This window comes from Octopus bimaculoides, chromosome 5 (assembly GCF_046866305.1).
Source record: "Octopus bimaculoides isolate indiv1 chromosome 5, ASM4686630v1, whole genome shotgun sequence".
Taxonomy (NCBI): Eukaryota; Metazoa; Mollusca; class Cephalopoda; order Octopoda; family Octopodidae; genus Octopus; species Octopus bimaculoides.
The window spans coordinates 108,464,959-108,476,512 of NC_142932.1; the positions used below are offsets into that span (position 1 = coordinate 108,464,959).

The 11,554-nt window shown below is 33.1% G+C and overlaps 1 protein-coding gene across 2 annotated transcripts in view; it reads right to left on the reverse strand.

Moving 5' to 3' along the window:
- Positions 1–549: 549 nt before the first annotated feature.
- LOC106875794 (uncharacterized) overlaps positions 550–11,554 on the reverse strand; it is a 182,325-nt gene continuing 171,320 nt past the window's right edge. For both annotated transcript variants that reach the window (XR_016241770.1, XM_014924062.3), the window contains 4 exons: positions 11,184–11,386; positions 5,472–5,618; positions 2,637–2,808; positions 550–1,619 (listed from right to left, as the gene is read on the reverse strand). Coding sequence is in view for 1 of the 2 variants with exons in the window: in XM_014924062.3 (XP_014779548.1) it covers positions 1,605–1,619; positions 2,637–2,808; positions 5,472–5,618; positions 11,184–11,386 (537 nt within the window). In the remaining variant the exon portion in view is untranslated. The remainder of the gene's footprint in view (positions 1,620–2,636; positions 2,809–5,471; positions 5,619–11,183; positions 11,387–11,554) is intronic.

Genomic DNA, 11,554 nt, shown 5'->3' on the forward strand with positions numbered 1-11,554 from the left:
AAATTGGGTTTGACAATAGGAGGCACGTTAAAAATAACATTTTTTTTTTTGTTTAGTAAAAATAATCTTTACTACAATAAGTAAACGTTAGAATATCGAAAATGTTAAAGAAGAAAGAACACTTTGAACGTCAGCAAATAAACGCAAAGAGAAGAGGCTTTAATTTGCTATGTATTATAACCATTTACCATTCACACAGACGGATCTATCAAGTCTTATTACTATAGCTACTACAAATAACAGCAGAGGAGTAAACAAGACTCAAGTTTCTAGAAAACTGAAGAGTGCACTAGGTAGTAACTAAACAGACACAGAACTAGAATATATAGGCTATTCCTCACAGACTGTCTAGGATGAATTTCAACCATTAATGAAATAAGGAGTATAAGCCAGTTTTTAGAAAGCAACAATGAAGAGCAAGTCAAAATTTCTTATGATTTTCTAATTCAACATTTACAAAATCAATTTTTCAATTTGTTTCTTAAATTAGTACCAAATAATCACAAAAAAAATAAATGATGATGGTGATTATAATAATAATAATAATAATAATAATATCAATAATATTTTATTTTTACATCAACAACTTTTGTCTTCTTTCCATGAAAGAAACTAAATTAGTTGAGCAGTAACTTGGAAGATATTTAAATTTTTAACAACAGGAGCTGAAGCTGTTATATAGGTAACTGAATAACATGAAACCAAATCGTGGTAAATTAATGTTAGTACTATTCTAAAAATCATTACTGTTTATCTTGTTAAAAAAAAAAAAAAACTTACCAATTGGTGATTTAATTTAGTGAGCAAAATAAAAATTCAAAAATTTAAATACTTGACCCTATAAAGAGCAACGTGGTTATATAGGAAAATTAAATAAAATTAAGAAAAAAAAAATCTTCCTTGGTTGGAATGGGAGGGTGATGTGAAGGGCTGGGCAAAGAACCTGATAAAATATTAGCTTTGGATAAATTTCATATAAATATAACAGGAGCCCTCAATAAAAGTATTTACTAACATTTAAATTCTTCTACAAAAAAAAAAAAAAAAAAAAAGAAAAGCCAAAGTTAAAACTCTTGATTGAATTTCATATTTTTAACAGCAACACAGAATCAACTAGAAGGTAAAGTTTATTAAAAAAAAAAAAAAAAAAATTAACAAGATTGTTGTCATCTTGTCATAAATTTTAGTAATATTTTAATTTGAAATCTTTTGCTTTTATGTAATCTTTATGTGGTGAAAATAGTAGCTCTTGAGGCAATTTAACAATGAAACAACTGTGAGGTTGCTGTATTTTCCAGGCCTGTCACTTCAACCGCACAATATCTCAACCATATTTGTAAAAATGAAAAAGGCCATTTAATGTTGTTATTTTTCTTTTTAACATCTATACTTATTATCATGAAAATTAAATATAAACAATGTATGCACTTTGGCTGGTTGTGACACCTTCTGTGGACTTCAGATACCATACAAAGTTTGATTGTATAGACACACTTCAGTAACTGAATTTTCACCAAATCCACTTAATATTGTTTAAAGCATATTGAAGGCTAGAAAAGATTAGTATAACTTTGTCAAAATGTTGTTACTGAACTGGACTTTCTTCATAAAATGGTACACTGAAAAAAAAAAAAAAAAAGTAAAATGATATTTAGTATTAAAATTATTGACTTGGATAAAATTTACCAAAGTTATCCACAATTTTTAATCAGAAAACAAAAACTGCAAACATTAGAATACATATTGACTGGTTAGCTCATCTTTAACATTTTATTCTATTTTATTATTATATATTTTTTGAAAGGCAGTGAGCTGGCAGAATTGTTAGCATGCTGGATGAAATGTTTAGCGGTATTTCGCCTGTTGCAACGTTGTGAGTTCAAAGTCTGCCGAGGTCAACTTTGCTTTTCATCCTTTCAGGGTTGATAAATTAAGTACCAGTAAAACACTGGTAATCGATTATCCCACTCCTCCAAATTTCAGGCCTTGTGCCTATAGTAGAAAGGATTATATACTTTTTGACTGCCATTATCTTGAAATATATTTTTACATCAGCCTATGTAAACTGAAGTTAAGATTAAGTTCACAAACGTTTTAGAGGCTCACTTCCACTCTGAGACTGATCTTAGTCACTGTTCTGAAATGTAACTGCATTGGGCTAGAAAACATTCAAATTAACAAAAATTCCAAATTATTCAGTTTTAATAACATCTATCCTTGTTACTTCTTCACTCACCACTGATCAGAGATGACATGGTATGCTTAATTGCAATCTGTGTTACACTTATCACAAACTGATCTGTGATAATACAGATTAGTGATTAGTCAAAGATTCTGCTTGGATTGCAAAAGCATGCCCTAGTGACCATCCATGCTCAGTACAACTTGGTGTCTCAGAATGAAACCTATTTTTTTCTATATGTTCATTTATCATGCTTTTTTGGGAACCAAACACTAATGATAAACAAGGATACATGTACTATTACTTTCAAATGACTGGTTGTGACACCTTCTGTGGACTTCAGATGCTATACAAAGTTTGATTGTATAGACACACTTCAGTAACTTATAGTTTATTGCACACATCCTAAAACATATGCACTCTTCCCCACCAATGAATAATAAAAGATCCTCACACTTTCTTTGTCCTTCTCTCTCTCTCTTTGACGTCTCATCCCCGCTGAAGATGATGGTAAAGATGTATTGCAAGACCCTGCACCAGTTCTTGATCTCCTGTTTGATGCAGCAGCTGCAGCAGCACTGGCACGCTGATCCTCTTCATCTTGTAATTTCTTGGCAAGTTCAAGACTGATCCAATCAAACGGTACATAAAAGAAAAAAAAAAAAAAGTTTCAAAATATTTAATATAAATTTTGAAGATACAAAAATGAAACATTTCTCAAACATAAATGTAGGAAGTTATACACAGATGTATATCAACAAATATCTAAGTAGTTTTCACTGATTTAACACCTATACTGTTCAGGCCTCTAGTACAAAGTAGTGGTGGGCATGGAGTAAAGATTTATCTTAAAATCTCTGCACCAATTACATACTGCACATTTCTGTATAGATGATAATTAACAGAGCTGGTGCTGGGGAAAACTGGTCTTACTCATATATAGATGTAAGAGGAAAGGATGAGAATAATGAATAAATGAATGATGAGTGATGATCACAAGTTATTCATAAACTATCGATTTGGGGAAAATAATGGCCACGCTGCTTTGGATGATGAAGAGATCATAGTTTCTTTCTGGCAATTTACACCTGTTAGTAGGTGATTGCCTTATTATAAAGAGTGGAAGATGTCACATGTATTTATGTGGTTGGACCAGGTATATAGCTTACATTTACAACACATCAAAAAAATAATCACAGCTTCTTCAGTTTAACAAATGTACACACACACACATACATACACACACACACACACACATACATACACACACACACAAGAGCTACCAGGTATCTCCAAAAGCAGGGCAGACCTCATTGCTAGGTGAGGATTAGGTAGCAGATGAAGACAATGATAAAAGGACTTCTGCAGCAGCTAATGTTGTCAAAGTGAATTCTTTGTTTATACTTGCAGACAGTTTTGAATATGCTGATCATAATGAAATGGATATAGAATATTTCTCTGAAGATGATATCATAAACAAACTGTTAACGTTGTCACAATGGCAAATGTAACTATGAGAAACCTCTTGACCCAACTCATGCCAGTCTGGAAAACAGATGTTAAATGATGATGATGATGATGATCATCATCATCATTATAAATACTTTCAACTTCTATTACATATAGGAAGTAAGGAGATAAGGTTGTCAGTAAGATTTCTACAGAGACAGAAGAAATATACACCAGACAATGAGTACAAAAAGAAGATAACAAGGGAGGAACAAGTTTTAATAAATGTCGTATTAGTTTAATGCTTAAAATGAAGGGAAAAAGTCTTGACATTTTGGATTATAGTCTTTCATCAGAAGAAAAATAGAAAAGAAAAAAAAAAGGAATGAAAAAAAATGGCAAGAAAAATAGAAAGAATGAGAAAAAGTGGTAAGACAAAAAATTAAAAAAGTAAAGGGAGAAAGGGGTCAGGTGGGAATGGAGTTCTATTGGGAAGGGAAGTTAGGAAGGGAGGAGGAGGTAGCATGGTGTCTGCATGAATCACTATAGAGATGGGCATAGGGGAAGGTGTGTGGAAGTATGGGGAGTGTGTGTGGTATCTGGGGACATGTGGGTATATGAGAGGAAGGTGTGTAGGGGTAATTGTATTGTATGGAGGGGAAGAAGAGGAGGCAGGTTCAAGTGTGAGGTGAAAAGGAAGGTAAGAAGAATGTGGTATTTAGTAAAAGAAAAACATTGACAAAGACAAAAATAAAAACTGGATAATAGAAAAAAAAATAGTAATAAGATAAGAGTGGTGAAAAGTCTGGAGGTTATGTAACAGGTACAATGTCATGAGAAAATAAATCTGATAAAACAAGGATAAAAAGGGGATGAAAAAAAGGGATAAAAGAAGGTTGTCAGAGTGGGGACAGACAGAAAAGCAAAAGTCATATAATTACTGCCTTAGAAGTGAAGGTCTAAACTTAACAAAAGAAGTGGTCATCCTCATCATCATTTAGCATCCATGTTCCATGCTGGCATGGGTAAGACAGTTTGATTGCAGCTGGTAAGCCAGAGAGCTACACCAGACTCCAGTCTGTTTTGGCTTGATTTCTATGGCTAGATGCCCTTCCTAATATCAACTACTCCATACTGGGTGTACTGGGTGTCCTTTATGTATTACTGGCACAGGTGCCTCTCATATGTCACCAGCATAGGTGCCACTCACATGTCACTGGCACTGGCCATGACTACAATTATATAAAAACTGATAAAAACCTAGGAAGTGAGGAAATGAAGGCCAAAGAGAAGAGTTTTATAAAAATCAAACAAGAGATATCTAGATGACAATGAAAGCATTATTAGTATTTCAAGAGACTATGGCGATAGCATAATGAAGAGAGCATGATATGTTGGAAAATATTAGTGTTTCTCTTTTAGAACACCATAATCAGAAATGAGTTGAAATTGAGTGTGCAAGGGTAAATTATGATAAAATTAAAGACAAATGAATTAAGAAAACAATTTGGTATCAAAGACATTGACTGATATGTTCGGGAGAGATAACTATGTTCTTGTGAACATGAGATATTATGAACCAAATTGTTAGATCTGAGATGAAATAGATCAAACTTAAGAATATCATGCATCACAAATGAAATCTCATAGATTTGAGATCTACAGAAATATGTTCACTGCATATTTTTCTGAATTATTCCAATACAGAGAATATAGTGGTGAGGATTTACTCTGAACTAAAATATCTTAAAAATGAAAACAAGTTTATAACTACAGTTATCACAAGTTTATATGATTTACTGGGCTAGAATTGTATCTTAAATTCAAGAAAATTACTCACTCGCTAAGTTGTGGATGGTGATCTTGATCAAGTATACTTCCACTTTCAGAAATAGCACCACCACTAGATCCAGGACCACCTGTCTGATTCGACCACGCTTCTCGCTGTAATTTCTGTTCTTGGTCCAATGACAATGCAACCAAATAACTAAAATAAAATTCAGAAATAAGATTATTACTATAAGTTATCTGTCTGTATGTTCAAGAAAATACACATTGAATTAAACTACTTTCAATATTGTTTATATGCAGAAACAAAATATGTACCTCATCCTACCTTTAAAAAATTCACACAATCTGTTCAGTTACTAAAAGGGAGATACTTGTATCAACCTCAAAAGGATGAAAGGCAAAGTCAACCTCGGCGGAATTTGAACTCAGAACGTAACAGCATTTCACCCGGCACGCTAACGTTTCTGTCAGCTTGCCAGGTAAGGTGACTATGCAGTGACTTTCTCTTTACTAAAGAATCATGTTATTTACATACAAAGGTAGTTTTGGTTATCAATTTTTTAACCTAGTTAATCACCGGCTGTTGAAGAACTTGGACATTCTGAATAGCTGAAGTAATAAGGTACATGCTCTATACTGGGGAACAAGACAGGAACAGTACTTATTTTATTGGTCTACATGAAGGTTGGAGACATTAGTTCAAGTCAAATATTAATATTGTGAGAAACTTCGTAGTGAGAAGAACTATAAAATAAGTAGTAAGCTCTTGAACTGAATCAAAGTCAGTCCTATTTCTTGGCTGGAAGCATACTGACTTTATTTACAAATGCTCTTGAAAAAAGGCAGGAATATCATACACTCCCATTTTCTTTTCTATAAACCTGTGGCCTTACGTATAAGAAATAAATAGTGTGAAAAAGTTCCAAATAAAAGTAAATGTGTATGAGTGTGTTTATGCTTGCATGTATGTATATTTGTGTGTGTGTGTATTTACATACATATAAATAAACAGTAAGGTGACTCATTGGCTTGAAGCTTATTCAATGTTTGCATGTTTATTCTTGAATAAGAGGATGTTGGTCTATCAAGCTTTTTTTCATTATTATCTATTTTTCTGTTCTAGCATAGGTGAGAAGGTTTTTGTAAATTTAATTATTTGAATAATGTTGTATAATTATTTGTATGTGTTTTACTAGCAAACAGCAGATCCTGCTTTTATTATTATTTTTTGTTCTTTACCATTTGCATGAATTTGACTGTACCCCTTTCCCTCAGCCTTGCAACAAAAATTTTAAAATAAACCTGCTCCTTTCATTTATATAGCATTTGTTATATTTTGTCTTTTGATAATCTTGCATGTCTTTCTATGATGTCATCAGTTAGATGACTGTTAATTAGTAGTTGTGCTGTAGAAGCTATTCCGATGTTTGTTTACACCACCCTCTCAAGATAGATAAATAAAGAGATAATTACAAATTTCTCTATGTCTTTTATTCTTTGATAGTTTCTCAGTCATTGGACTACAACCACAAAAGCAAATGAAGAATTGGCAGAGAGAAAGACTTGTAGTACTTGTTCTGACCATCTGTGTTCAGAGTTCAAATATGACTGAAGGCAACTTTGTCTTTTATTCCTTTGGGATCATTCAACATAATTTGCCAAAGTAAATTTCTCTTCTTCCATTCTTTCTTAGATTCAGTTATGTGAAGGGCCCAAGAAAGGTGCATTCACACCATAATACCGGAACTGAGTAAATGCAAGAAAGGAACAGAAAAAAAAGCCATGCAGGGGCATTGCCTTTAAGGGTATTTAGTTGATCATATCACCTTGGTACTTATTTTATTGGTCTATTTGTTGGACTGCTTAGTTTAGTTACAGGACAAAGGGATACCACATAGATAACTGATGTAAATATAAACACAAATATAAAAACACACACACACACACACACGAGGGGGTACCATTTCAGACATCACAAAAATTGACGAACAGGGGAGAAGCACTGCAAAACAAAGATGCATCATGTGGCAGTATGACCTCACCTGCCACTGCTGGTTGGCAGACTGATGCCTGAAGGTCACATCAAGTGGCTTCTAGCAGTGGAAGGCTGAACTACAATGGGCTTGTCCCACAGTGAACATTTCCAGTTACTTTTGGGCACCCCTTTGTATGAGGTAAAAATCATCTGAATATATCTTAAAGTAAAGGTTCTATTTTTAATATAAAGATATGCTCACATTAAAAACACAAATGTGTTGTCAGGATTAAGTACTTTGAGAGAGAGTTTATGGTGCTCAAAAATGGTCAGACCGACAATGATACAAACTAACTAAAGAACTTATACAAAAACATTTTGAGAGAGAGAGATAGAGACAGAGCCTACTAGAAATAGTACGTAAATCTCTCTGAAGTCACATCTGACTGTGTATCCAGGATAGTGTAATCTTCAATACAGTATGCTTTAATAATGAAAAAAAAACAAAACAAAAAAAAAAACAAGAAGCATAAACAGTTGATCTGGACCTATTCAACTGGAACTGGCCTGGGGCTAAACAACAAACAACATTGGATAATTTCCTTCTTAACCATTCTAAATGCACCTTTCGTTTTGAAATCCATTGGTACTGTTGATGGACAGCTAATAATTATGGTAGCAGAGATTAACATTTCAATAAAAATGTCTGAGATTTTATTCAAATAAATATTTTAAATATCTGTGAAAAATGACATAACATCTGCGGTAGCTTGCTGTGGCAATTTAAAATGGCAACTTTGAATGTTGCAAAACCACTGCATCACAAGCCAATGAGGATAGCACACAGTACCATTTTCAAAAGGGAAGTACACATTGAATAATGTTGTTCTTGATATACTAAGAGAGAAAAGTTAGGATTAGAACACTTCTGATCATAGGTCTGTTTGCTCAAGGATGATCTGAGTTTAAACAGCAATAACCAATACAACTCTTAATTCAACCTTATTACAAATATTTCTTTTGGAATTATTTTGCAATATTCAATATATTGCAATCATCTTTTTATAAACTGGGATACTGAAAATGGTGAATTTCTAAACAAGTATTAGTTGAAGTGATGCAATACTCTTTTACTTGTTTCAGTCTTTTGACTGTGGCCATGCTGGAGCACCGCCTTTAGTCGAGCAAATCGACCCCAGGACTTATTCTTTGGAAGCCTAGTACTTATTCTTTCGGTCTCTTTTGCCGAACCGCTAAGTTACAGGGACATAAACACACCAGCATCGGTTGTCAAGCGATGTTGGGGGGACAAACACAGACATACAAACACATACACACATACATATATATATACATATATACGACAGGCTTCTTTCAGGTTCCGTCTACCAAATCCACTCACAAAGCTTTGGTCGGCCCGAGGCTATAGTAGAAGACACTTGCCCAAGATGCCACGCAGTGGGACTGAACCCGGGACCATGTGGTTGGTAAGCAAGCTACTTACCACACAGCCACTCCTACGCCTGAAAATTTAAAATGTATCAACACTCATATAAGGATTAAGGTTAAATCTACAAATTAAGACGCAGCAAATGTCAGATGTAGTAATTGAGACATACAAAAATGTCAGATAAGTTTCTGGAAACACACTGGTTAATTACACCAGTTTACAGATGGTAATACAATGCTGTACAATTGTGAATTATTGCTGTTGTGAAATATAGCAACATTAATACATAACAGTAACCAGATAATCATGAATAGAACTGCTTAATGTTAGAAAGCCAGGAAGAAAAATTTGTTTTTGAGTATAAAAACATCCATTTAATAAAAATATACAAGTAGCAGCATGAGAGATTTTCACTTAATTTTTGCAGGAACCAATCAGGTTGGATGTGTGATATATATTAAATTCTGTCAAGAAGCTAATTTCATAATAATGTTTGATCAAACTTCAGATGTCCTATTTAAAGGTGAAAACACAATGTATTATTAGTGAAGTAGGAGTTTAAAGTTCTGTATTAAATCCTCTCTTGTTGCAAATGAATATGACGGGTATTCTTATTATACAGGAAACAAAGAAAAAGTTATATCTGATCACTGCCACTCCTTAATGAAATTGTTTAAAGTTAGCATGTCTGCAAACCATCACATTTTTTTTTTATTTTTGTCTCTATCTCCACATATACAATACCTACTAAACAACCATTTCCCCACTCCGCTTGTCTCGCTTATATGTACCATGCAATTCAAAAGGAAAAAAAAAACCTCTTTGTTTTAAATAGGTGACTAATTTTGACAATATAATATACCTTCCATTCATTTTAATGTCCTTTTGCTAAAAGGAGACTAATTTGAGGCAGTATTTTACAATTGATGGCTGATCCTGTCACCAGCTCTTACCTGTTTTTTCAAGTAGAGGACATTTTTTTACTCCACTGGTCTTTGAACAAGCAGAATGATGAGACATTGTCAACAAAGAATCAAAGTTGTTTCACTCAGGCAGTGACAAACAGCAGCATAGAATACCAACATTCACACATGACAGGCTTCCATACAGTTTCCATCTACCAATTCCACTCACAAGGCAGTGGCAAGCTTGTGACTATAATAGGAGACTCTTGCCTAGCATATTACACAGGGAGATTGAACTAAAAATCCTCTCTATTTTACATAATAAAGTGATTATTTTATATAATAGTTTCTGTTCTCATAAAATTCAAGTCTTTCTTGCAAGAGGAATCTGTCCTGATCTATGTGCTCTATTCCAAGACAAGCAAGCTCTTTGATATTTCTAATTACAAACCTCTTGCCCCTACTTCTAATACCTCAAAGGTGATAGAAATAACTGTTAACTACAAGTTATTTGATAGTTTAAGTATAAAGAGCAATGATCACATATTTAAATAATAAAAACATGGGTTCCATAATTTCCAATGTTTTCAACATTACAAATATCCACAGTTAGGCTAAATGTGGTGATTAGGAAAGAAATTAGCTAAGTGTTAGGTTTTTCCAGTAAAGTTATTTGGTTATATGCTAGCACTTTGTATGGAGCTGAGCACTGGCTCAGTAGATCCCTATAATTTGTGGAAGCATTATCAAATGAACTTAGTTGGATTCAGAAGTTAATGAAAAAATTGCCTTTCTTTAAAGATTCTTTTCACATATTTAAACTTGTGAATTCTGACAAATGTTTAATATATGTGACATGAAAACTGGCATTGAAAGATATAGTTTTGTTAGAAATTGTTGAGCAATTTATACAAATATTTGACAAACTTTGTAAGAGGATATAAGAAGCTTTGAAAAAAATTACATCTTACCATTTTATTATAATTATAATAGCTAAAAATTTACCACTGTATCATAGCTACTGAACAAAATATCTACAAAAATACTGAAAAAGAGACAATGAAAATTCAATTTAACTATCCTTACTTGATGAATTATCAATTCATTATCTCAAAGTGCCAAAACTAAATTCAAATTTACCAGGTGAACAAACTTGAATATAACTAGCATATTTTGTTTATTAAGCAGATTCCCAGATTTTTCTTTTAAATAGTTAATTTCTAATGCTTGAAGATAGTTTAAACAAAAATATGAAAGTGTAGTTCAATAGTAAGTAAAAAAAAAAGCAAAAAATAACAAACAAACAAACTTTCTAACAACTTAGTAAAGTCAGTTTCCATTGTTGTTTGCTGAAGTCTAGAAGTGTGTCTCCTTTCCTGCAATGCTTGACCAGAATAAATTTACTGAAGGAGAAGAAGAAGAAGAACTTACTCTTGGTCAATTTGTTGATCAGAGCCTATTGGCACAAGTGGAGGTGTGACAGCAGTGGTGGAAGATGCAGAATCAGGCTTGGTATAAGTGTGGAATGATGTGTCAACAAAATAACAGTCTCCTTCAACACTGGACAATGTTTCCCAAACCACATTGCATTCATTCAAGAAACCTTGATCAGTAACCAGTAGAAATAGTTCATTCTGAAAAAAAAACAAAAAAAAACTCCATTTTCTTGAACAAATCAATTTCACAATTGATTTATGACAAAAGACAGGACAAATAGACTTTGACAAGGGCAACGGCTTTACAGGATACATTTTGCATTAAATGTCAGTTGAAGAATGTTAAGTTAGTGTTGGGAAGTTAAT